This window comes from Pongo pygmaeus, chromosome 20 (genome assembly GCF_028885625.2).
Source record: "Pongo pygmaeus isolate AG05252 chromosome 20, NHGRI_mPonPyg2-v2.0_pri, whole genome shotgun sequence".
In the NCBI taxonomy this organism is placed as follows: Eukaryota; Metazoa; Chordata; class Mammalia; order Primates; family Hominidae; genus Pongo; species Pongo pygmaeus.
Window position 1 is genome coordinate 62,089,085 of NC_072393.2, and position 27,390 is coordinate 62,116,474.

General features: G+C 49.8%; 1 protein-coding gene across 1 annotated transcript in view; it reads right to left on the reverse strand.

Moving 5' to 3' along the window:
• Positions 1–5,534: 5,534 nt before the first annotated feature.
• Positions 5,535–27,390, reverse strand: part of NLRP9 (NLR family pyrin domain containing 9) — a 35,461-nt gene continuing 13,605 nt past the window's right edge. Inside the window, exons 4-9 of the mRNA XM_054465692.2 lie at positions 26,511–26,675; positions 18,574–18,744; positions 16,853–17,023; positions 9,543–9,713; positions 8,925–9,095; positions 5,535–6,132 (exon numbers count right to left, since the gene is read on the reverse strand). Of these exons, the coding sequence (XP_054321667.2) occupies positions 6,000–6,132; positions 8,925–9,095; positions 9,543–9,713; positions 16,853–17,023; positions 18,574–18,744; positions 26,511–26,675 (982 nt within the window). The 3' untranslated portion in view covers positions 5,535–5,999. The remainder of the gene's footprint in view (positions 6,133–8,924; positions 9,096–9,542; positions 9,714–16,852; positions 17,024–18,573; positions 18,745–26,510; positions 26,676–27,390) is intronic.

A 27,390-nucleotide genomic window follows, 5' to 3' on the forward strand; every position in this document is an offset into this window, starting at 1 on the left:
CTCACCCGACCCCCGTGGGAGTGGCCCATTCTCTCCGCTTAGACATCTGCAGTCACTGTCACTAGCTGAACTGCGCCCTCCTGAAAGCTCTATGTTGAAACCCTACCCCCCACCCTGCGCCGACCCCGTACCCCAGAATGGGGCTGTATTTGGAGACGGCCTTTACAGAGTTAAGGTTAAAATGAGGACATTAGGGTGGGTCCTAATCCAATCTGCCTGTTATACAGAGGGGTTGCACCTTCATGTGAGGATGTAGGGAGAAGACAGCCGTCTGGGAGCCAAGGAGAGAGGCCTCGGCAGAAACTAACCCTGCAGCACCTTCATCTTGAACTTCTGGCTTCCAGAACTGCGAGAAAATACACTGACGTTCTATAGGGCTCCCAGCTGGCGGTACTTTGTTATGACAGCCCTAACATGAATGCAGCCATCCACCCTGTCTGTGGGAATGCACGCACACCCCACAGCACCCTTGCTCTGTCTCACCGCGTATCGCAAAAGCTCACGCATGTCTCTCTCCCGAGTCCCTGGAGGGTCATCCCACCTACATCTCTCTTCTTGGCGGGGACTGGCCTGCCGCCTGTGATGCTCCTGGGCCCCCTGCTCCAGCACGGCTCCCTTCCTTCTGTAATACAGACAACAGAGAGAGGAGACGGCCTGGCCCCACCTCCTCATTTCTGTTCCCTGGGAAATAAGCATCGCAAGTGATCCGTAGAATGGTAGACATCATCCACCTTCCAAGCATCTGGCTGAGTGCTGTTCTACACATGCACGTGGGAGGCACCAGGGAGCCCAGCAGAAATGAAAAGCCTGGGCAGACTCGCAGTTCTGCCACACAGTGAATGTGCTACTCAAGCCGCTCAGCCTGGGCCGCGGAGGTTGGAAGCCTCACTGGCCTGAGGTTTCTGAGTAAGCTCTGCCCCAGTCATTGACTATTAAACTTCAGAGGTCCGTGGAGGCCTCTTAGGAGTCTTCGAAGGAACTTAGCATAGATACCGCTAGCTGCTGACTGCAGGAAGATATGTTTTGTGAATGTGTCCAGGCAACTTTTTTGCCTATGGAAACAGACAAAAATGAAAACCAATGAAAAAACCTCTCAGAACGATACAGAATCCACAGTCACTGCAACACATTTCCTGAAGTGGCGTGAGCCTATAATTCCAGCACTTTGGGAGGCCGAGGCGGATGGATAACTTGAGGTCAGGAGTTCGAGACCAGCCTGGCCAACATGACAAAATTCCCATCTCTACTAAAAATACAAAAATTAGTCGGGCATAGCGGCATGCACCTGTGGTCCCAGCTACTCAGGAGGCTGAGGTGGGAGAATTGCTTGAGCTCGGGAGGTGGAGGCTGCAGTGAGCTGAGACCGTGCCACTGCACTCCAGCCTGGGCAATAGAGCAAGACTTTTTCTCAGGAAAAAAAAAAAAATATCCTTGAACATTATCAGAGTCAAGTTAATAAAGGCCAAAGGTAGAGAAAATCTTGAAAGTATGGAGAAAATGACACGTCATTCATAAGGTCAGGTTCTTCAACAGTCATATTGACATTTTGGCTGGAATATTTGTTGTTGTGGGATATATATATTTAGAGACAAGGTTTTGCTCTGTCACTAAAGCTGCATTGCAGTGTTCTTGATTTTCAGTGAGTATAAAGTGTAAGACAAAATAAGTCTTAGTTCAGGTATGTTCCAGTGCCCCAAAAATTATGTGATAAATAGTACGTACCTGTTGACAATCTGGAAAAGATGAGACATTCTAAGGTGCCCTAACAATCTTAAGTCTATAACAGCTGAACAGTGAGGCCATTTTACTCAATGGTGATACAGTCTTGTCATCGCTGGCGGGCATTTAAGGTTAGACTCCACTCTTAGGAGGTGTCTCTAGATTAAAACACTGAAGATTCTTTTTTTTTTTTTTTTTTTTCCAAGATGACATCTTGCTTTGTCGCCCAGGCTGGAGTGCAGTGGTGCGATCTCAACTCACTGCAACCTGCGCCGCCTGGTTCAAGTGATTCTCCTGCCTCAGCCTCCCAAGTAACTGGGATTACAGGCGCCAGCCATCATGCCCGACTAAGTTTTGTATTTTTAATAGAGACAGGGTTTCACCATGTTGGCCAGACTGGTCTCAAACTCCTGACCTCGTGATCCGCCCACCTCGGCCTCCCAAAGTGTTGGGATAACAGGTGTGAGCCACTGCGCCCGGCCAAGAAGAGGTTTAATTGGCTCACAGTTCTACAGGCTGTACAGGGAGCAAAGTGGCTTCCGGTTTTGGGGAGGCCTCAGGAAGCTTGCAATCATGGCAGAAGGTGAGGAGGGGCAGGCAGGTCTTAACAGGGCAGGAACAGGAGCAGGATAGAGAGGAGGCAGGTGCTCCACACTTTTATTTATTATTTTTTTGCAATGGAGTTTCGATCTGTCGCCCAGGCTGGAGTGCAGTGGCATGATTTTGGCTCACTGCAACGTCTGCCTCCTGGGTTCAAGCAACTCTCTGCCTCAGTCTCCCAAGTAGCTGGGATTACAGGCATCTGCCAGCAGGCGTGGCTAATTTTTGTATTTTTGGTAGAGATGGGGTTTCACCATTTTGGCCAGGCTGGTCCTGAACTCCTGACCTCATGATCCGCCTGCCTCAGCCTCCCAAAGTTGCTGGGATTACAGGCGAGAGCCACCATGTCCGGCCCTACACACTTTCAAACAACCAGACGTGATGAGAACTCACTACACAGTACCAAGGGGGTATGGTGCTAAACCATTCATGAGAAATCACCCCATGATCCAGTCACCTCCCACCAGGTCCCTCCTCCCACACCGGGGATTCCACGTGAGATTTGCTGGGGACACAGAGCCACGCCGTATCAGTTTGCAAGCATCATTCACATGTTTTTCAAGGGAAATAAGCCTGTCTCCATGAAATCGCATGGTGGGAGAGGCCCTTCCAGGTCTGTCTTATGCTGGATGGGAAGCCCGAGGTCTGCACAGCAGTTACAAACAAGGCCTTATTATCTGGAAGGAAAGGGAGCATAGAATGTCCATTGGTTGGGCAACAACCCAGCTTTAGTTTTTCCAGATTCTCTGCACGTGCAGCTTTACGAGACTGGAGAACTTTGATTTCTTCTTCCTCCTCCTCCTCTTCTTCTTCCTCTTCCTCTTCTTCCTCCTTTTTCCTCCTCCTTCCTTTATTCTTCTCTTTTCTTCTTCCTCTTCCTCCTCTTTCTTCCTTTATTCTTCTTTCTTCTTCCTCTTCCTCCTCTTTCTTCCTTTATTCTTTTTTCTTCTTCCTCTTCCTCCTCCTTTCTTCTTTTTCTTCTTCCTTTTTTTTTTTTTTTTTTAGACCGAGTTTTGCTCTGTCGCCCAGGCTACAATGCGGTGGCGCACTGTTTTAGAAAAGGGAAAGGGCCAGGCGCGGTGGCTCATGTCTGAAATCCCAGCACTTTGGGAGGCCGAGGTGGGTGGATCACCTGAGGTCAGGAGTTCGAGACCAGCCTGGCTGACATGGCAAAACCCTGTCTCTACTAAAAATACAAAAATTAGCCGGGCACGATGGCAGATGCCTGTAATCTCAGCTCCTCAGTAGGCTAAGGTGGGAGAATCGCTTGAACCCAGAGGCAGAGGTTGCAGTGAGCCAAGATTGCAGCATTGCACGAAAGAAGGAAAAAGGAGGGAAGAAAGGAGGGAAGGGGAAGGAAAAGGAAAGAAGAAAGAGGGGAAGGGAAGGGGAAAGGGAAGGGAAGGGAGAGATTTAAAAAACAATAGTAAAGAGAGATTTAAAAAACAATAGAGAGATTTAAAAAACAATAGTAAAGAGAGAGAGATTAAAAAAAAAAATAGTAAATGGGCCAGGTGCGATGGCTTGTGCCTGTAATCCCAGCACTTTGAGAGGCCAAAGTGGGAGGATAACTTGAAGCCAGGAGTACCAGACCAGCCTGGGAAACATAGCGAGACCCCATCTATACTAAAAATATTTAAATGGGCTGAGCGCGGTGGCTCAGGCCTGTAATCCCAGCACTTTGGGAGGCCAGGGCAGGCGGATCACCTCAGGTCAGGAGTTTGAGACCAGCCTGACCAACATGGCAAAACCACGTCTCTACTAAAAATACTAAAAAAAAACCCAAAACAAAACAAAAACAAAAAAACTAGCAGGGCATGGTGGCACATGCCTGAAATCCCAGCTACTCAGGTGGCTGAGACAGGAGAATCACTTGAACCTGGGAGACGGAGGCTGCAGTGAGCCGAGATCACACCACTGCACTCCAGCCTGGGCAACAGAGTCAGACTCCCTCTCAAAAAAAAAAAAAAAGTCAGGAACGGTGGTGTGCACCTGTGGTCCCAGCTACACAGGAGGCTGAGGCAGGAGCATCACTTGAGCCCAGGAGTTCAAGGCTGCAGGGAGCTATGACGGCATCACTGCCCTCCAGACTGAGCCGCAAAGCAGACCCTGACTCTAAAACGAAAGAAAGAACAAATAGCAAATGAAAATAAGTACCCAAAAACCAGTTAAATGTGAAATTGGTGTCAGGGGTATGTTCTCCATGTTGAGCCCCTTCTGTGGAATGTGACAATGTCTCTATTTCAGGTAAAGGAAAGACCAAAATAATTTTCCAAGTTGAAAAGCTAAGAGTGCTGATCTCATCACAGACGTAGCCGGCTCTTCAGTTCAGACCACCCGGAAACCCTCCCCATGTCTTTTCAGAACAATGTCCTAAGAACCACAGGGGAAGTGGCCATAAAAACCATCTTTCCTTACCAGACTGGGGTGGGGACTCTGGCCAATGCCATTGTCCATTCTTCTATAATGTCCCTCCCATCTTGACTGAGCATCGAATGAGGCCCACACACAAGATTCTCGCCCACATGGCCGTGGCAAACTCCTTGGTTCTTCTTTCCACTGGAATCCCCCACACAATGGTGTCTTTTGTTCTACGGAAACCCCTGTCCAGTCTTGAGTGTAAACTCATGTGTACAGGTCTTGAAGTCCTGACCTCATGATCCGCCCGCGTGGGCCTCCCAAAGTGCTGGAATTACAGGCGTGAGCCACCACTTCTGGCCTATGCCAGCATTCTTTAAAGTTGTGGGAAAAGGCCAAAAGCAAGTAGAAAATTGGGCAAAAAAGTTCATAATTGCTTAAACATATGGAAAACCCGGAAGTAAAATTAAGCAAATAAGTGCGAGCATGCTACATCAAAGATTATAGAAAATTCAGCCTCCCAAATATCCAAAGAATCCAGGAGTGTGCCAAGAGATCCAAGAGTAGGTCCACAATTTCTCATTCTCAGGAGAATCTGAGATTATATTTCAATCTAATGATAACTGATATTATATAATCCAACTTCTGCATCATCTTGCTTTTAAATTTTGTAATAAAAATTTTAGACCAGGCCAATAAGGCATCAGCAATTTACCTTAGGGAACTAGGGAATGTTTAATTATGACAATGAAGTGTTTAATATTGTATTTTGAAATATAAACTGTAGATACATTTGAATAATACTGAATTTTTAGAAAAATCTATTGGAGTGTCATATATAAAAGGATAAGTAGAGATTTGGAAATGCTTTTTTATTGGACAAAAAAATTGATCAAATCGAAATCTGGACAAACTAGAAAGTTTGGATGCTAGCAATACAATCTATAGACACATTCTAGCATCACTTCTGCATCAGAAGTATCCGGATTGTGGTGCCTGCAGATGCATGCTCCTACACACCAAGACATCCATTAAGAAAATAAAGCCATGTTTTCCAGAGCATTTAGCACTTGTTTAACATACTTGTGCTTCTAAATATCACAAGGCAGGATGGGATTTCTGAAGACAAGGGGATATAGGACCGAGGCAAAGACAATCAACACGTACACTGAATCACACTCCATAATCATGTTGCTAGAACACCAAGGGAGTACCTCTGAAATACCTGCTGCCATGATGTGCAATTACAGGATAGAGGTGCGAGGAGAAGGGCACATTGTGGCCAAGGAAAGCCTTTGTGAGAAGGCTTTGTGTACTCCCCATCAGAGGAGTACACCCCTGATCTTGTATTCCTCGTCAATCCAAGGTCCGTGTGAAATGGTCAGATGGGGAATTTTTTCTTCCACAGACATCAGGATCTTCTGAGTTTCTTCATCAAAGCCAGATTTGTGCAGCCTGGGAAAATAGAAATAAAGTTTTTTTGTTTTTGTTTTTTTTTCATTTTTACACAGTATTGCCTCTCTACATTCTGATGTCTACCTCTCCTCTCCTCTTTATTCTTTCCTGGAAATCACTGGGAGAATTGTACTGAATTTGAAAAACAAGCATGAATCTTTCCTATAGGATAGGAAGCCTCTGATTTATACCATAAAGTGAAATTTCATATACAGCATGTATCAATTAAGATTTAATTCAAAAAAGATGAATTTAAGTTAAAAAGAAAAACACAGGATAACTTCCATTCATCTGATGTTCATATGCCCTGGCACATTTATTGCTTCTTATAATGTGCTTTAAAAAAAAAAACAACATATTATGAGCTTTTCTCAGAGGCACTAATATAATGAATTCATGTACCCATCACCAACTTCTACAATTACCAATATTCAGCCTCTTCCATTTACAACCCGCCCATTTTCTAAGAAATAATTAAAGCAGATGCTACACCCATAAATATTTCAAACGTTCTTGTCTATTTTTGCTATTTTCAGTTCCTTTCATGTCATTGTCCCCTGAACCCACCTCAACAAAGCTGGTTTTTCTAGTCATCAATAACATCAATTTGTTAAATACATTCTATCCTACTTACCCAGTTAGCATTGAATACAGTTAATTACAGTTTCTTGTTTATTTTTTCCCTTAGCTTATTGGACACCACTTCCTCCTGGCTTCTACTCCCTCAACAGCTATCGTTCTTGCTTTATACGTTGAATCTTTATCTCTTTATAACTTCTAAATGTTCTCAGCATCAGGAAAATATAAAAAATAAGTTCACAAATAATTGGTAAGACTGGAACATAGGCTTTCCTCAAAGAATATAACTAACATTTGCAATTCTCTTCTCCCCTCTCCTGTGTCCTTCCTTCTTGCCTGGTGTTCATAGTTATGTGCCTTTTTATCTCCAATTATAAAAAGAAGTTGAGGAGGATTAGCAGGTCACAAAAATTCATAGATATTTAGACACAGGGGAAGTAGGAATTTATCATCTTAAATCTTCAGAGGTAGGGAAGATGGCTAAGTTTCCTTTCAGCTACAGTGACACTATGAGAAAGTTATCCAGAAATAACTGCTCTGAACGTTTGCTACTGTGGAGCTGACATGTTTTGGATGTGGGGATGGTGGTTGAAGAGGAGGGAGACATGCTAATTATTATTTTATAATGCAGGTCTTAAGTCCCTGGCCTGTCCCTATGGGGACTGGTTCTCTGTCTCCTGTCTGAATTCATTTTTCCTTTTCTCTATTATACAGCTCCCCAGGACTCCCTTCCAGCCCTGCAGGGTACAAGGCCTGGCCCCATCTCAGGGCCTTTACGTTTTGCTGTGCCCCCTTCACTTGGGGTCCTCCCTAGACATTCGCGATATGGTTTGAATCTGTGTCCCCACCCAAATCTCATATTTAATTGTAATCCCCAGTGTTGGAGGTGGGGCCTGGTGGGAGGTGACTGGATCATGGGGGTGGATCCTTTGTGAATGGTTGAGCACCATCCCTTTGGTGCTGTTCTCATGATAGGGTTCTCACGAGATCTGGTTGTTTAAAAGTGTGTGGCATCCCCCCTGCTTCCTTTCCTCCTGCTCCCACCACCAAAGACGTGCCTATTTCTGTTTCACATTCCGCCATGATTCAAAGTTTCCTGAGGCTACCTCAGAAGCAGAAGCTGCTATGCTTCCTGTACAGCCTGCAGATGAATGAGCCAATTAAACCTCTTTCCTTTATAAGTTACCAGTCTCTGCCAGGTGTGGTGGCTCATGCCTATAATCCCAGCTCTTTGAGAGGCTGAGGCAGGTGGATCACCTGAGGTCAGGAGTTCGAGACCAGCCTGGCCAACATGGTGAAACCCCGTCTCTACTAAAAATACAAAAATTAGCTGAGCATGGTGGTGAGCGCTTGTAATCCCAACTACTTGGGAGGCTGAGGCACGAGAATTGCTTGAGCCCAGGAGGCAGGGGTTGAAGTGAGCTGAGATTGTGCCACTGCACTCCAGCCTGGGTGACAGAGCAAGACTCTCCCTCAAAAAAAAACCAAAAAACAAAAAAACAAAAACAAAAAAACCAAAAAAAACCTTAAACAACATATTGTGAACTTTTCTCAGAGATACTAGTATAATGAATTCATGTACTCATCACCAACTTGAACAATTATCAATATTCAGCCTCTTCCATTTATACCCCACCCATTTGTTTTTTAAAAACAACTTTTAAAAATGAAAAAAATAAAATCAGAAGGAAAAATTAACTTAAAAAATTCATCCTACAGATTTCAAATAGGTACAACTCTAAAGGCAAACCTGATTCTCAGAACAACGTTAACTGCCGCTGTTTGGCGAATGTATTTCTGAATCAAGACCCCGCTCAGCCCATTCCAGAAGCCCTTCCGAAGTCTGAGCTGGGGTTGCGTATTTATGGGCAACGTAAGTAGAAGATGTTTTAGTAGAGCAGTGGTTCTCACCTGGTGCAACTCTGTCTCCGGGGAACTTCTGACAATTTCTGAAGCTCTTTTTGATTGTCACAACTGAGGGAAGTCCTACTGGCAACTCATGAGAAAGGCCGAGAATGTTGCTTGACATCTTACAATGTCAACGGTTTTTATATTTTACAATGACATTTTACAATGTCAACAGGGGCCCGGGACAGGCCCCCACCACAAACAACCCTCCAGCCTGGCATCCATCATGTCGCGGTTGAGCAAACGGCCAATGAACTAAGCTCGTTCTGAAGTCACTCACCCCAAGGGAAACAGTGTCCACTCACCCCAGCAACTGCAGGGCACAGTCCGGGTGGCTCAATGCCTCACACAGCACCACCACCGCATCAGCGTCCAAGGTAATCCAGTCGAGGTTCAGGCTCCTCAGTGTTTTGCAGGCGATGAGTGCCGCGGCGAGGTCGCCACAGCAGGCACGGGTGATCGGACACGTTTGCAGCCTGCAAAAGGGAAACACATCAGAGAATCCACTCTGGCTTTGGGTAGGCTGGAAGGCACACCATTGTTACTTGCCAATTAGACACCTCCCGGCAGGACACTCTGCTGTCTAGACCCGTGTTTCTCAGCCAGGACGATTGTGCTCCTGGGGGACGTATGTCTAGTGACATTTATCCCAACTGAAGGTGCTGCTGGCAACTTGAGGATAGTGTCCAGGGGCACAGCTAAAGATCCTATGATGCACAGGATTGCCCCCAAGGCAAATAACTCCAGTTTCAAACAGCAAGAGTACCAAGACTGAGCAAACCCTTGGGCAGCATTTTATGTATCAGATCGTCCCAGAGGGACTTGCTTTTAAACTTGCCTTCCTTCCATTCTATTGACCCTCCAGCTCTTCCTATTCTTGAAAAAGATAAATTTTCCTACGATGATGATCAGTAGATACTCACCCGAGACACTCTAATTTACAGTTAGGATGCTGCAAAGCTGCACATAACTGTCTGACACCAGTGTCTCCTATTTCATTATGCCCAAGTTTCAGGGTCTTCAGTTTTTCATTGCAAATAAGAACAGCAGCAATGTCCTTACAGGAATCGGAAGTAAGGAAACAACCCATCAACCTGAGTGGGGGAAGATACACACACAAAAATATGTACACTTATGAGGTCAATCATAACGGCCCACCTTATTTTCATTTATTCATATGCCGCAAGAAATACCCAAGTACTTCTGAGATGATGAGGAGGGTGGGGACGGGAAGGAGGAGAGAAGAATGAGGGAGGAGAGGAGAGAACGGGGAGGGAGGAAGAATGAGGGGGGAGGGAGAATGAGGGAGGAGGGAAGAAGAGGGGAGGAAGCAGAGGGAGACGAGGAAGAGGAGGCAGACGAGGAAGAGGAGGGAGAGGAGTGGGAGGGGAAGGAGGAGGGAGGAGGAGACGGAGAAGGAGGAGAGAGGAGGAGACGGAGGAGGAGGAGGGAGGAGGAGGAGGGAGGAGGAGACGGAGGAGGAGGAGGGAGGAGGAGGAGGGAGGAGGAGACGGAGGAGGAGACGGAGGAGGAGGAGATGGAGGAGGAGACGGAGGAGGAGGAGGGAGGAGGAGACGGAGGAGGAGGGAGGAGGAGGGAGGAGGAGGGAGGAGGAGGGAGGAGGAGACGGAGGAGGAGGAGGGAGGAGGAGACGGAGGAGGAGGAGGGGGGAGGAGACGGAGAAGGAGGAGGGGGGAGGAGACGGAGAAGGAGGAGGGGGGAGGAGACGGAGAAGGAGGAGGGGGGAGGAGACGGAGAAGGAGGAGGGGGAAGGAGACGGAGAAGGAGGAGGGGGGAGGAGAAGGAGGAGGGGGGAGGAGACGGAGAAGGAGGGGGAGGAGGGAGACGGGGAAGGAGGGGGACGAGGAGGGAGACGGGGGAGGAGGGGGACGAGGAGGGAGACGGGGGAGGAGGGGGACGAGGAGGGAGACGGGGGAGGAGGGGGACGAGGAGGGAGACGGGGGAGGAGGGAGACGGGGGAGGAGGAGGACGGGGAGGAGGGGGACGGGGAGGAGGGGGACGGGGAGGAGGGGGACGAGGAGGGAGACGGGGAGGAGGGGGACGAGGAGGGAGACGGGGAGGAGGGGGACGAGGAGGGAGATGAGGGAGGAGGGGAACGAGGAGGGAGATGGGGGAGGAGGGGGACGAGGAGGGAGATGGGGGAGGAGGGGGACGAGGAGGGAGATGGGGGAGGAGGGGGACGAGGAGGCAGATGGAGAAGGAGGAGGGGGACGAGGAGGGAGATGGAGAAGGAGGAGGGGGACGAGGGGAAGGAGGAGAGGAAGGAAGGGGAGGAGAGGAAGGAAGGGAAGGAGAAGAAGAAGGAGGAGAAGGAGGAGGGGAAGGAGGAGGGGGGAGGAGGACGGGGATGGGGGAGGAGGGGACAGGGATGGGGGAGGAGGGGGACAGGGGATGGGGAGGAGGGGGGACGGGGATGGGGAGGAGGGGGACGGGGATGGGGAGGAGGGGGATGGGGATGGGGGAGGAGGAGGGGGAGGAGGAGGAGGGGGAGGAGGAGGGGAAGGAGGAGGGGAAGGAGGAGGGGGAAGGAGGAGGGGGAAGGAGGAGGGGGACGGGGAGGGGGACGGGGAGGGGGACGGGGAGGGGAGGGGGATGGGGGATGAGGAGGGGGAGGGGGGATGGGGGAGGGGGGGACGGGGATGGGGAGGGCGGACGGGGAGGGGGAGGGGGGAGGGGGAGGGGGAAGGGGGAGGGGGAGGGGGAGGGGGGGAGGGGGAGGGGGAGAGGAGGAGGGGGGAGGAGGGGAGGAGGAGGGGGAGGAGGCGGGGAGGAGGGGGAGGAGGAGGGGGACGGGGGGAGGGGGAGGAGGGAAAAAGGAGGGGGACAGGGAGGCGGGGAAGGAGGAGGGGGACGGGGAGGAGGGGGATGGGGAGGAGGGGGATAGAATGAGGAGGGGACGGGGAGGAGGCGGAGGGGGAGGGGGAGGAGGCAGAGGGGGAGGGGGAGGAGGGGGAGGGGAGGGAGGGGAGGAGGGGGGAGGAGGGGGAGGCGGAGGGGGAGGAGGGGGAGGCAGAAGGGGAGGAGGGGGAGGCGGAAGGGGAGGAGGGGGAGGCGGAAGGGGAGGAGGCAGAAGGGGAGGAGGGGGAGAAGAGGAGGGGGAGGAGAAGAGGAGGGAGAGGAGGGGGAGGAGAAGAGGAGGGAGAGGAGGAGAAGAGGAGGGAGAGAAGGAGAGGAGGGGGAGAGAGGAGGGGGAGGGGAGGAGGGGGAGGGTGAGAAGGGGGAGAAGGGGGAGAAGGGGCGGGAAGGGAAGGGGGAGAAGGGGCGGGAAGGGAAGGGGGAGAAGGGGCGGGAAGGGAAGGGGAGAAGGGGCGGGAAGGGAAGGGGGAGAAGGGGCGGGGAAGGGGAAGGGGGAGAAGGGGCGGGAAGGGAAGGGGGAGAAGGGGCGGGAAGGGAAGGGGGAGAAGGGGCGGGAAGGGCAGGGGGAGAAGGGGAGAAGGGGGAGAAGGGGCAGGAAGGGAAGGGGCGGGAGGGGGAGGAGGAGGAGGGAGGAGGCAGAAGGTAAGGAGGGGGAGGAGGAGGAGGGGGAGGGGGAGGAGGGAGGAGGGGGAGGGGGAGGAGGAGGAGGGGGAGGAGGGGGAGGAGGGGGAGGCGGAAGAGGAAGAGGGGGAGGGACAAGGGGGACGGGGAGAAGTGGGGAGGGGAAGAAAGGGCAGGAAGAGGGAAAGAAGGGGCAGGAAGGGGAGGGGCAAGAGGGAAAGAAGGGGGAGGGGAGGAGAAGGGGGAGGGGAGGGGAAGGGAGAGGAAGGGAGAGGGGAGGGGAAGGGAGAGGAAGGGAGAGAAGAGGGAGGGGGAGGGAGAGAAGAGGGAGGGGGAGGAGAGAAGGGGAGGGGGAGGGGAGGGGGAGGGAGAGGGGAGGGAGGGGAGGGGAGGGAGAGGGGGAGGGGAGGGAGAGGGGGAGGGGGAGGGAGAGGGGGAGAAGGAGGGGAGGGAGAGGGGGAGGGGAGGGAGAGAAGGAGGGGAGGGGGAGAACAGGGAGGGGAGGGGGAGAACGGGGAGGTGAGGGGGAGAACGGGGAGGGGAGGGGGAGAAGGGGAGGGGAGGGAGAGAAGGGGGAGGGGAGGGGAGAAGGGGGAGGGGGGAGGGGGAGAAGGGGGAGGGGAGGGGGGAGGGGGAGAAGGGGGAGGGAAGGGGAGGGAAGGTGGAGGGGGAGGGGAGGGAAGGTGGAGGGGGAGGGGAGGGATAAGAGGAGAGCAGGGGAGGGGGAAGAGGGCAGGGGAGGGGGAAGAGGGCAGGGGAGGGGGAAGAGGGCAGGGGAGGGGTGAGAGGAAGGGAGGGGAGGACAAGGAGGGGAGGGGAGGGGGAAGGGGGGGAAGAGGGGAGGGAAGGGGGAAGATGGGAGGGAAGGGGGAAGAGGAGTGGGAGGAGGGAAGGTAGAAAAGGGGGAGGAGGGGAGGAGGGAAGGGGGAAAAGGGGGAGGAGGGAAGGGGGAAAAGGGGGAGGAGGGAAGGGGGAAAAGGGGGAGGAGGGAAGGGGGAAAAGGGGGAGGAGGGAAGGGGGAAAAGGGGGAGGAGGGAAGGGGGAAAAGGGGGAGGAGGGAATGGGGAAAAAGGGGGAAGAGGGAAGGGGAGGGGAAAGGGGGAGGAGGGAAGGGAGGGGAAAGGGCGAGGAGGGACGGGGAGGGGGAAAGGGGGAGGGGGAAAGGGGGAGGAGGGAGAGAGAAGGAGGAACAGGGAGGAGGGGGGAGAGGAAAGGGAGAGGAGAGAGGGAGAGGAGGAAGAGGGAGAAGGAATGACGGGGAGGAGGAATGACGGGGAGGAGGAATGACGGAGGAGGAGGAATGACGGGGGAAGAGGAATGATGGGGGAGGAAAGAGGAGGGAAGGGGAGGGGAAGAGGGGAAGGGGAAGAGGGGGAGGGGAAGGGGAGGGGAAGAGGGGGAGGGGAAGGGGAGGGAAAGAGGGGAGGGGAAGGGGGAGGGGAAGAGGGGAGGGGAAGGGGAGGGGAAGAGGGGATGGGGAAGAGGGGATGGGGAAGAGGAAGGGGAGGGAGGAGAGGAGGGGGAGGGAGGGGAAGAGGGGGAGGGAGGGGAAGGGGGAGGGAGGGGACGAGGAGGGGGGAGGGCAAGGGGGAGGGCAATGGGGAGGGAAGAGTGGGAGGGGAAGTGGGGGGAGGAGGGGAAGAGGGGGGAGGGAGGGAAGAGGGGGAGGGAGGGGAAGTGGGGAGGGAGGAAGAGGGGGAGGGGGGGAAGAGGGGGAGAGGGAGGGGAAGGGGGAGGGAGAAGAGGAGGGGGAGAGAGGGGAAGTGGAGGGGGAGGGGAAGTGGAGGGGGACAGAGGGGAAGTAGAGGGGGGTGGGGAGGGAATTGGAGGAGGAGAGAGGGGAAGTAGAGGGGGGTGGACGGGAAGTACAGGGGGTGAGAGGGGAAGTGGAGGGGGGAGGGAGGAGGAGTGGGGGTGGGAGGAGGAGGGCGAGGGAGGGGGAAGGGGAGGGGGGAGGGATGGGGAAGGGGAGGCAGGGGGGAGGGAGGGGGAAGGGGGAGGGGGGAGGGAGGGGAAGGGGGAAGGGGAGAGGGGAGGGAGGGGAAGGGGAGGGGGAGAGGGGAGGGAGGGGGAAGGGGGAAGGGGGAGGGAGGGGGAAGGGGGGAGGGGGAGGGAGGGGAAGGGGAAGGGGGGAGGGGGGAGGGGGAAGGGGGAAGGGGGAGGGAGGGAGGGAAGGGGGGAGGGGGGAGGGGGAAGGGGGAGGGAGAGGGAAGGGGGAGGGAGGGGGGAGGGAGGGGAAGGGGGAAGGGGGAACGGGGAGGGAGGGGGAAGGGGGGAGGGAGGGGGGAGGGAGGGGGGAGGGAGGGGGGAAGGGGGAACGGGGAGGGAGGGGGGAGGGGGGAGGGAGGGGGGAGGGAGGGGGGAGGGAGGGGAAGGGGGGAGGGAGGGGGAAGGGGGAGGGAGGGGGAAGGGGGAAGGAGGAGGGAGGGGGAAGGGGGAGGGGGGGAAGGGGGAGGGGGGAGGGGGAGGGAGGGGGAGGAAGACGGGAGGGAGGAGGAAGGGGGGGAGGAAGGAAGAAGAGGGAGCAAGGGGGGGGAGGGAGGGAGGAGGGGGGGAGGGAGGAGAGGGAGGGAGGAGGGGAAGGGGGGAGAAGGAGGAAGAGAGATGGCAGGAGAGAGGAGGAGGGAAGACAAAGGAGGTGGAAGCAGCAATGATTTCCCAGTTCCTCCACCTTCCCTACTCTGCTCCAACACTTTGGGGTCCCTGCAATTCTTCTTCCCTGCCTGGCTCTCTTTTCTCTGTGACCTGTCCTCATTATTCTCCCTGGTTGAAATGCTCCTGCTGCAATTATCAGCATAGCTACCTCCTCCCCACCTTCAAATCCCTGTGCAAATGTCACCTTTTCGGTGAGCCCTCCCCTGACTATTTTGTATATCATGTGTCCAATCCCTCTCCAGGGCCCAAGCTGGTGATTCCTCATAGTACTTATTACCCCCTAATACAGATAGACAGAAAGATGGTAGATAGAGGACAGAGTATAGGGGACAGATGGATAGTTAATAGATGACAAATGACAGATGACATATAGATACATGATATAGATAGATGTGTGGATAGGCATGTATCTATCCACATTTATACACATATATGTATATGTCTGATGTGTGTACTTGTGTGTTGGTGGCTTTCAGGTAGGCAAGATTTTTGCCCACCAGAGGACATTGGTAGTGTCTGGAGACATTTTTGGTTTACCACGCCAGGAGAGAAAGTGCTACTGGCACCTTCTCTCCCTCCTCCCCTCCTCCTCCTCTCCCTCCTCCCCTCCTCCTCCTCTCCCTCCTCCCCTCCTCCTCCTCTCCCTCCTCCCCTCTCCCTCTTCCTCCCCTCCTCCTCCTCTCCCTCTTCCTCCCCTCCTCCTCCTCTCCCTCCTCCCCTCTCCCTCTTCCTCCCCTCCTCCTCCTCTCCCTCCTCCCCTCTCCCTCTTCCTCCCCTCCTCCTCCTCCTCTCCCCTCTCCCTCCCCACCTCTTCCCCCCCTCCTCTCCACCTCTTCCCCCTCCTCTCCACCTCTTTCTCCCTCCTCCCCCCCTTCCCCCCTCCTCCCCCCTCCTTCCCCTCTTCCCCCTTCGTCCCTTACCTCTTTCAGCCTCTCTTCCCCTCCTGCCCCGACTTCCATCCCCTCTTCCCCTCTCCTCCTCTCCCATCCTCCCCCATTCACCTGTCCTCCCCTCTCCTCCCTCGTTCTTCTCTGCTCCTCTAGTGGCTGGGAAGCAGGGAAGCTGCTCAACACCCTAGGAAGCATGGGACAGCAGCCCCAACAATACAGAATGAATTGGGCTAAAATGCCCCCATGTCAATACTGAGAATCCAGAATGCAGACACACATCCTTGCAGCCTCACGCGTGCATGTGTGTGTATCTGACACTCCATCAGATGGGAGTCCATGGAAACAGGGATGTTAGAGTGCTCTATTGACCAACTTATCCACCCAGAAGCGTCTTCAGTTCCTAGCAGAGGGAATGAATGAGTCTCGCGCTCTGACTGTCATTTATCGAGAGTGTATGACAAGCCAGGCATTGATCATAGTCCTTCATGTGTATGATTCCAACTGGCCATCTCGATTCTTTGAGGAAGAGGCTGTAGCTATCCTCACATTACCTGGGGAGAGGTGAGTCACCTGCACAAGCTCGGGCAGTCAGGGCCACTTGGGACTCCATCCAGGCCTTTCTAGGGCTGGAGACCCAACTCCAGAGTCCCCTGCTGTGTCTTGACAACTCCTTCCCACTGAAGGTTCCCAGAACCAGGTGGGGTAAATGTATAGCCTCATCTGGATTTTTTTTCAGAAGACACCATTCTCTTCCTGTCTCAGTCTATTTGGGCTGGTATAACAAAATGCCATAGACGGAAACGGGTCCCTTATAGACAACAGAAATACATTTCTCACAGTTCTGGAGCCGGGAAGTCCAAGATCAAGATGCGAACAAATTCAGTGTCTGGCGAGGGCTACGTTCTGCGTTGGAAGTGGCATTTTCTCACGGTGTCCACAGATGGTAGAAGGGGCAGAAGAGTCTCTGGGGCCTCTTTTATAGGTGTGAGAGGCTCCACCCTGATAACCTCATCACCTCGCAGAGGCTCCACCTCCTAGTACCATCAGCCTGGGGGTGAGGACCCAACATACGAATTTTGGGAGGACATATACATTCAGATGCTAGCATATCCCTTTCCTATGTCTTTCCTAGAGCCACAGTATCCAAAAAAAGAAACCCCAACATTGAAGCAAATCATGGCCGGTCCTACCACAGCTCCTGTATGCTGCAGCCTGGGTGCTTCAGCGCTCCACACAGAGATGCCACTCCATTATCTTCCAGGGCATTTGAGCCCAGATCGAGGAGGGACAGGGACTTACTGCACAAGAGGACTTGGGAAATGGAGTCACAGGAGACAGAGGTGAGACAGCAATACATCAACCTGCAAAGAACACACCGTCTCCCAGCCTGCTGAACAGCAGTACATCATCCTGCAGAGAAACACACCATCTCCCAGCCCACTGAAGCTTCCTATGGTAATGTTACCATATTTTCTTTGTCCCAGGCAAAACCTTTCCAGATGTTCCTTGAACTCTGCTGTCACTCAAGAAAATAAGGAGCTGGGTGCGGTGCCTCATGCCTGTCATCCCAGCACTTTGGGAGGCTGAGGCGGGTGGATCACCTGAGATAAGGAGTTTGAGACCAGCATGACCCACCTGGTGAAACCCCATCTCTACTAACAATACAAAATTAGCCAGGCGTGGTGACACACACCTGTAATCCCAGCTACTCAGGAGGCTGAGGCAGGAGAATCACTTGAACCCGGGAGGTGCAGGTTGCAGTGAGCTGAGATTGTGCCACTGCACTTCAGCCTGGGCAACAAGAGCGAAACTCCGTCTCAAAAAAAAGAAAAGAAGGGGATTAAAACTTGTAACACCTACAGATGTACAGAAGGACGAATGTGGAATACAGTGTCCCAACAAACAATCTCAGATTCCAGTTCCAAGTCAGATCAACACCAGCTAAAAGACCTAGGGCAAAAGTCACCCATTCTTTGCAATGGAGTATACATATGGCTTAACGGAATGCACTGGACGATATCCCATGTAGAATAATTTTTGTTTGTTTTGTTGTTTAATATACATATTTAAGGTTTTGTTAAAAGAATAGATTTTAAGTGCTCTAGTCACAAAAAAATAAAATGCTTCAACGATGTCAGATGATGAGTATGTTAGTTTCCTTGATGACGGTCAACATTTTACCATGGATGTGTATATCAAATACTTTTTGTTTTAAAAATTATTTAATCACAATGTACTGTATGCTTCGCTGAGAGTTGATTTTAAATGTTCTCACATCCTCCAAAATGATAACTCTGTTAATTAGCTTGATTATAGTAATCATTTTACAGTGTATGCATATATCAGAACATCACATTTTATGGCTTAAATATATGCAATTTTAAAATTTTTAAATCTTTTTCTTTTTTTCTTTTTTTTTTTTGAGATAGAGTCTTGCTCTGTCTCCCAGGCTGGAGTGCAGTGGCACAATCTCGGCTCACTGCAACCTCCGCCTCCCGGGTTCAAGTGATTCTCCTGCCTCAGCCTCCCGAGTAGCTGGGAGTATGGGCATGCGCCACCACACCCAGCTAATTTTTGTATTTTTAGTACAGATGGAGTTTCCCCATGTTGGCCAGGCTGGTCTCGAACTCCTGAGCTCAGGTGATCCTCCCGCCTCGGCTTCCCAAAGTGCTGGGATTACAGGCATGAGCCATCGCGCGCAGCCAGCTCCATTTTACTGATGAGCAACTGAGGCGTGGAAAAGGAACTCAGGTCTAGCTACGGATTCCACATTCTGCTGCACCCCTCAGTGAGCACTGCCTTGCTTTGATAATGGGTGGATCCAGGTGCACGCTTCGGAAATCTCCTCCGAACGTGCTTCCCGCAGACCAACTTACATCAGCCTCTCCGTGCTTCCCGCAGACCAACTTACATCAGCCTCTCCAGGGCACAGTGTGGGTGCTTCAGGGCTTCACACAGCAATGTCATTCCTTCGTCCCTCAAGGGATTTTCTACCAAGGAGAGGTGTTTCAGCTTGCTGTTGCAGGCCAGGACAAAGGCGATGTCTTCACAAGCTTCACTGGAGATGTCACACTTTCCCAGTCTACATGTGAAACACACACCATGAGATGGACCAAAGCTTTCAATCGCTCATGAAACATTAGCCACAGACCAAATGACACCTCTGATTCTAGTCTTGCACCTGCTGATCCATTATCTACACTACAGACTTTTTTTTTTTTTTTTTTTTTGAGAAGGAATCTCACTCTGTTGCCCAGGCAGGAGTGCAGTGGTGTGATCTCAGCTCACTGCAACCTCCACCTCCCGGGTTCAAATGATTCTCCTGCCTCAGCCTCCCAAGTAGCTGAGATTACAGGCGCCCACCATCATGCCCGGCTCATTTGTATTTTTAGTAGAGATGGGGGTTTCACCATGTTGGCCAGGCTGGTCTCGAACTCCTGACCTCAAGAGATCTGCCCACCCTGGCCTCCCAAAGTGCTGGGATTACAGGGATGAGCCACCGCACCCGGCCACATTACAAACTTTTAAGAAGTGCAAACGTAATGGCATGACTCCCTCATTAATCCCGTGGGTTTGCACTGAAGTTAGGAAAAACATCAATCCCATTACTGGGTATATACCCAAAGGACTATAAGTCATGCTGCTATAAAGACACATGCACACGTATGTTTATTGCAGCATTATTCACAATAGCAAAGACTTTGAACCAACCCAAATGTCTAACAATGATAGACTGGATTAAGAAAATGTGGCACATATACACCATGGAATACTATGCAGCCATAAAAAATGATGAGTTCACATCCTTTGTAGGGACATGGATGAAATTGGAAATCATCATTCTCAGTAAACTATCGCAAGAACAAAAAACCAAACACCGCATATTCTCACTCATAGGTGGGAATTGAACAATGAGAACACGTGGACACAGGAAGGGGAACATCACACTTCGGGGACTGTTGTGGGGTGGGGGGAGGGGGGAGGGATAGCATTGGGAGATATACCTAATGCTAGATGATGAGTTAGTGGGTGCAGTGCACCAGCATGGGACATGTATACATATGTAACTTACCTGCACATTGCGCACATGTACCATAAAACCTAAAGTATAATAATAATAATAATAAAAAAAAAAGAAAAACATCTAACCCCACGCTTCTCACCTCCTGGGGAGATTTGCCCTAAGGGAGACATGTGGAAATGTCTGCGTATATTATTGGTTGTCACAACGGAGGCAGCCAGAAATGCTGCTCAACATCCTTCAGTGAACAGGACAGACCCTGCAACGAAGGAGTATCCAGAACTCGATAAATCTGACTCTCTGTCAATAGCACTACAAGAAATAGGAAAAACCAAACTGTTTTTTTCCCTACTTTCACACACTCAGTGCAACACGCTTCTGTGACCGGAGACGGGAGGGCAGCTCTTCTGCAGCCACTAAGTGGGTGTCCTAAAACTTAACCCAATCCTGACACTTCCTAGAGGGGCTAGACACAGAGTTGATCATCGATTATGCCTGTGTGATGAAGCCTCCATAAAAATCCTAAAAGAATGTAGTTCGGAGAGCGTCCAGGTTGGCAAACACATCCACACGCCACGCCCCAGCTCCACAGGGACAGATGCTCCTGCACTCGTGTGGGGAAAAGAAAGAGAGATCAGATTGTTACTGTGTCTATGTAGAAAAGGAAGACATAAGAAACTCCACTTTGATCTGTACTAAGAAAAACCGTTCTATTTTGAGATGCTGTTAATCCATAACTTTAGCCCCAACCCTGTGCTCACAGAAACATGTGCTGTATTGAATCAAGGTTTAATGGATTTAGGGCTGTGCAGGATGTGCCTTGTTAACAATATGTTTGCAGGCAGTATGCCTGGTAAAAGTCATCACCATTCTCCATTCTCGATTAACCAGGGACACAATGCACTGTGGAAAGCTGCAGGGACCTCTGCCTGAGAAAGCCTGGGTATTGTCCAAGGTTTCCCCCCACTGAGACAGCCTGAGAAATGGCCTCGTGGGAAAGGAAAGACTTTACCATCCCCCAGCCTGACACCCGTAAAGGGTCTGTGCTGAGGAGGAGGAGTGAAAGAGGGAGGCCTCTTTGCAGTTGAGATAAGAGGAAGGCTTCTGTCTCCTGCTTGTCCCTGGGAATGGAATGTCTGGGTGTAAAGCCAACCATTCCCATTTGTTCTATTCTGAGATAGGAGAAAACCGCCCTGTGGCTGGAGGCGAGATATGCTGGCAGCAATACTGGTCTGTTACTCTGCTACACTGAGATGTTTGTGTAAAGTGAAACATAAATCTAGTCTACGTGCACATCCAGGCACAGTACCTTTCCTTGAACTTATTCATGATACAGATTTCTTTGCTCATGTGTTTCCCTGCTGACCTTCTCCCCACTTATTGCCCAGCCACATTCCCCTCGCCAAGATAGTAAAAATAGTGATCAATAAATACTGAGGGAACTCAGAGACCAGCGCCAGTGCGGGTCCTCGCACGTTGAGCGCCTGTCCCCTGGGCCCACTGTTCTTCCTTTATACTTTGTCTCTGTGTCTTGTTTCTTTTCTGAGTCTCTCATCTCCACCTGGCTAGAAATACCCACAGGTGTGGAGGGGCAGGCCCCCTTCACACTCAGGACCCTTCCAGATCTCATCCTGTGTGTCCCTCTATCTGGCTGCACATCTGTATTTTTCAGATCATTTATTAAATTGAGAGTCAGATCCCAGCTGCACATCTGTATCTTTCAGATCATTTATTAAATTAGGTGACAGTCAGATCCCACACGGTAGGAGCTCAGTCCCACAAGACCACCCTTGACTTCAGATGCCAGTTGCAAGCGCTGGGTTGCTCTGCCTGTGTCTGACCAACCGGCTATACATGGGGGTTCCCCTGATCCCTTCCTTGGGTTAGACTGATTTGCTAGAGTGGATCACAGACCTCAGGAAAACAATTACATTTCATAAATGATTGCTTGAGCGCAGGAGGCAGAGGTTGCACTGAGCTGAGATCCCACCTCAGCCTCCCAACTAGCTGGGAGTACAGATGCCTGCCACCACAACCAGCTAATTTTTGTATTTTTAGTAGAGATGGGGTTTCACCATGTTGGTCAGGGTGATCTCGAACTCCTGAGCTCAAGTGATCTGCCCGCCTCGGCCTCCCAGAGTGCTGGGATGACAGGTGTGAGCCACCGTGCCCGGCCCGGCCCCTGGCTGCCTTCAGATCTCTCTTCACCCTGCTCAGAGAGCAATGCCATGCCCGGCCCCTGGCTGCCTTCAGATCTCTCTTCACCCTGCTCAGAGCGCAATGCCATGCCCGGCCACTGGCTGCCTTCAGATCTCTCTTCTCCATCCTGCTCAAAGGGCAATGCATACGCAAGTGTTCATGCATGGATTGTTTGCTCCCCATTGTGATAATTTTTTAAAAGCTCCTCAGTCTTTTGACTTTTTATTCCTTATTGCATGCCTGTATCTAATTATCTTCTGTGCCGCATAGAAAGCTCCTCATTCTTCAAGCGTCTTGATTGAAAGTGTGATGGGGATCTCTCCTCTCAGACCAAGAGGAAATGAGAGAGAAGATGGAGCAGAAACCATATTTAAAGACAGAGATCATGGTAACGCGTTCTCAGAAGCCTGTGCAAACATTCATCCACAAATGCAGGAAGCTCAGTGAATTTTTAAGCGGGATAAACACAAAGAAATACCAAAACCACACACAATGGGGGTGGGGGTGGGGGAACCTTAAAGTTAGCTGGAGAGGAGACAAGACACATTAAGCACATTGCCTACAATGGGATGAAATATACTGATGGCTAAATTTAGAAAAAGCATGGAAGCCAGAATGGAATGGAATTACATTTTTGACATGTAAAAGAACAAAAGAAAGAAAACAGTGAAAACCTACAATTCTCTGATGCGTGGGGGAAAAAAATCTACAAAAATAAAATCAAAACAAATATTTTTGGTCTCAAATACGCTGTGGTCACCTGGTTTATAACAATAACTACTGTTGTTCACTTGAGAAAAAGTTGTCTTTCAATAGCATTCTCTGTTCATATGTGAAAAAAAATTTTAAAAACCTGACTTTATACTACATAGAAACATTCATTCAAAGTAGATCATAGCCCCAATTGTGCATGGTACAATAAGACTTCTAGAGAAAAATGCATAGGAAGTTGTTCTTATGACTTTGGGCTTGGAAACAATTTTTTTCTTTTGAGACATGGTCTCACCCTGTCACTCAGGTTAGAGTGCAGTGACGTGATGACAGCTCACTGCAGCAACCTTGGACCTTTGGGCTCAAGAGATCCTCCTGCATCAGCCTGATGGGTAGCTGGGACTACAGGCATCCACCACCATATCTAATTTTTTTTATTGTTTTTAGAGATGGGGGTCTCACTATGTTGCCCAGGCTGGTCTCCAACTCCTGGCCTCAAGCGAGCCTCCTGCCTCAGCCTCCCAAAGTGCTGGGATCACAGGCATGAGCCACCAAGCCTGGCAACAATTCCCTAAACAAACACAAAAAGCAGCTGAACATGAAAAGACACATTCAGTTTTGATAAAGAATCTCTCTTAATTCAAAGATGAAATTAAGAATGTGGAAAACCAAACCACATAGAAGATATTTGCAATGCATGTGTTTGACCTAGGATTCATTCCATAATATAGGAAAAACACCTGTCAATCAATTAGAAAAAGACAACCCAATAAAACAATGGGCTACACCAGCACATCAAACAGACATATCACAACAGGAAGCCCAGAAAGTCAAACAAATGAAAAGGCGCTCACATTATTAGTCATTAGAGAAATGCAAATTAAACTCACTCAGATATTATGCCCAAAGCAGAATGGATTTGAAAAGATCAACACCCTTAAGTGTTGGGGAGAAAAATGGGACAAGTGGAACGCATTCATTTCATAGGCAAATAATCTGGTGAAGCCTCTGGTTAAAAGATACTGATTAAGTCTAGTTTCACTGGAAGTTTCATAAAAGCATATTTTTAAAAACAGCTTTGTACGTTTCATTAGTAAAAATTTCCTAGTTTTAAGAATGCACTATTGTTATGTAAGATGTTACCTTCGGTGGAAGCTGGGTGGTGGTTGGTACATGGGACTTCTCTGTACTATTTTTGTAATTTCCTGTGAGTATAATAATCTTTCAATAAAAAGTAAACAACAACAATGACAAAGTAAAATGGCTGATGTGGAGAAACAGGTGTTTGTCATAAGGGTTTCCAGACACACATGAATTAAGGTATGGTATCCATAAAAATGTTTGTCCAGGGCCACTGCATAGTATTGGATGTTTTTTTCCTAGTACAAGAGCCCCTGGGTTGGATTTAGGCAAATACCCCATTCTGTTTTAGCCAAGCTGACCCCCTCCCACCACCAGAAGAGAAGCATCACTCTAATCTCTCCTAGGGCACTTCACAGGCTAGCACTACTGGACTAGATAATCCTTTGTTGTTGGGGAGCTGTCCTGTACATTACTGGGTATTTAGCAGCATCCTTGGTGATATGGTTTGGCTCTGTGTCCCCACCCAAATCTCATCCTGTAGCTCCCATAATTCCCATGTGTTGTGGGAGGGACCCAGTGGAAGATAATTAAATCATGGGGGTGTGTCTTTCCCAGGCTGTTCTCCTGACAGTGAATATGTTTCACAAGGTCTGATGGTTTTATAAAGGGGAGTTTCCCTGCACAAGCTCTTTTCTCTTGTCTGCCGCCATGTGAGATGTGCCTTTTACCTTCCACCATGATTATGAGGCCTCCCAAGCCACATGGAACTGTAAGTCCAATAAACCTCTTTCTTTTGTAAATTGCCCAGTCTCAGGTATGTCTATCAGCAGTGTAAAAATGGACTAATACACTTGGTCTCTATCCACCAGATGCCAGCAGCACCCTCCCCACTCAACTGTGATCATTGAAAATGTCTCTAAACATTGATATCCCCAAAGGGACAAAATTCCCCCCATCGAGAACTACTGAGATAGAGAGAACCTGACTTTGAAGGCCTTCCACCAACAATACCACATTGAAGTAAATGAAGAATAGTTCATTTACCCCAAAAGGCAACATTCCCAGCTACATTATGTCTATCATTGTAGATATGTTCCCCAATCCTTATGTTAATGTATAATAGGTAAAACCCTATGCAAATAACATAATTATGAAATGGAGCAAAATACGATAGAATTTTGAAAGATCCCCCCGAGAAGAGAAAGTTAGAGTAGAAGTTAAAAAAAAAGTTGCCATGATATGGAAACAGCTTGAATAAGGAATGAGATCTACAGCAGTTCTATAAGCTCAAACAACCCTTATGCATAGAACCTGCCTCTTTCTCCTGATGAGTCTGGATGCATAAAATTAATCAAGTATAGATGAATCTGTCAATTACATTTTTGATGATTACTGCAAAGACGAGACAGTGAACTGGGAGAGAGAAGAGCATATTCTCTTAGTGGGTTTAGTGGGCTGATTTTATTTATTGCTGCCTCAATGACTTCCCTTTGTTCTCTTTGGAAAGATAGATTGGCCAGTGATCATTCTACAATAAAGATACATGCACACATATGTTTACTGCGGCACTGTTCACAATAGCACGTCTTGGAACCAACCCAAATGCCCATCAATGATAGACTGTATTAAGAAAATATGGTACATATACACCATGGAATACTATGCAGCCATAAAAAAGGAAGAATTCATGTTCTTTGCAGGGACATGGATGAAACCGGAAACCATCATTCTCAGCAAAGTAACACAAGAAGAGAAAACCAAACACTGCCCGTTCTCACTCATAAGTGGGAGTTGATTAGTGAGAACACATGGACACAGGGAGGGGAACATCACACACTGGGGCATGTCGATGGGTGGGCGTCTCGGGGAGGGAGAGCATTAGGAGATATACCTAATGTAAATGACGAGTTGATGGGTGCAGCAAACCAATATGGCACATGTATACCTATGTAACAAACCTGCAAGTTGTGCACATGTACCCCAGAACTTAAAGTATAATAATAATAATAGAAAAAGAAAGATAGATTGGCTCTGCCTGGCAATCACCCAGTTAGGACAGGGGCCACTCTGACAATTTTCAAGAGGAAGAAATTACTTTGGGCAAGTCATTCTCCCCCTGGCTTTAATGCTGACAACTGCCAAATCAGACGATCACACTTGTGATCATTAACATGCTTCAGTTTTATGTTTCTATAAATATCTTTAGGGAAAAAAAAATGGTGTTGTTGTTTTGGCCTGGTTGGTTGAGGGCAGAACCAGGAAGTATCAAGGGAGGTGTCTGTGAGATGAGGCTGGGTGCGGTGGCTCATGTGAAGTACTGTAATCCCAGTGCTTTAGGAGGTCAAGGCGAGCAGATAGCTTGAGACCAGGAGTGCAAGATCAGCCTGGGCAATATGGTGAAACCCCATCTCTACAGAAAATTACAAAAATTAGCTGGGTATGGTGGCGTGCACCTGTAATCCTAGCTACTTGGGAGGCTGAGGTGGAAGGATCGCTTGAACCCGGAAGGTTGAGGTTGCAGTGAGTCAAGATCGCGTCATTGCACTTCAGCCTGGGCAACAGAGTGAGACCCTGTCTCAAAAAAAAAAAAAAAAAAAAAAAAAGAAATAATTAAAGTGAGTACTAGAGATGGGAAGGCGGAAACAAACCTTCTAAGAGGAGGCCTTGCCCGGCAGAATCTACCTTCACCTTACGAGAGAGACTGAGATTCAAAAGATGAAAAACAAGAGAGATGAAGGCTGATGCAATGACCCTCTGGAAGGAAAACAAGAAAATCAAACTGCAAAGCCCACCTTGGAAAGAAACAGCACTCGGCATGAACAGCCCGGACTTACATCAGCTCTTCTATCTTGCACATTGGATGTTTCAGCGTCTCACACAGGTGCCTGATGTCAGATTGGGAGAGGCTAGTGCCGTATAGGCTCAGAAGTTTCAGATGAGGGTTGTGAAGAACTGCCTTAAATAATTCTGAATCATGTCCAAAGTACACAGAAGTAAATCTGCAAAAGATTAAAAAAAAAATAGCGTCATGCAATGAGATCCCAGCACAAAGCCAGACACCTCTTGTACGATTCTTCCTGCCCTGAATGCTGGGCCTCACCACACTGTTTCTGGAATTCTGGTTACTCCTGCCCATAAATTATTTCTCGATGGGGTTTTCAGACACCAGACAGCACAGAGGCTCAAGCTGCTTAGAACTTTCCTGGTTCTTCCTAGCCCCTCCACTTCTACATAACACCAAACATATAAGGAAAATGAGTCAGATGTATCCCATGTTAAACCGAGACCCATGGGGACAGGAACAAACTATACTTGTACCTCTTTGTATTCTGAGATTAATGCCTCACATAAAATAGACGCACACATATCTGAATTAATGCTCCAAGCAAAACTGTGTTACCCAAGGAAAGAACACATTTCTATTTTAAAACTAAGATTTTTTTTTTTTTTTTTAATAAAAGAGACAATGTTATGTAGTGTCAAAAAACTCAGGCTTCCGAGTTACAGGAAACTGGATTTGACATTTTGCTTTTCTCCTTGTTGCTTTTGCAAGATTGGGCAAATGACCTACTGGCTGTGTGGCCCAGTCTCTTCATGAAATAGATATGGTCATGGTAATTAAGAAATTAGCATTTAAGGCCAGGCATGGTGACTCACACCTGTGATTTGGGAGGCCAAGGCAGGCAGATTATGTGAGGTCAGGAGTTTGAGACC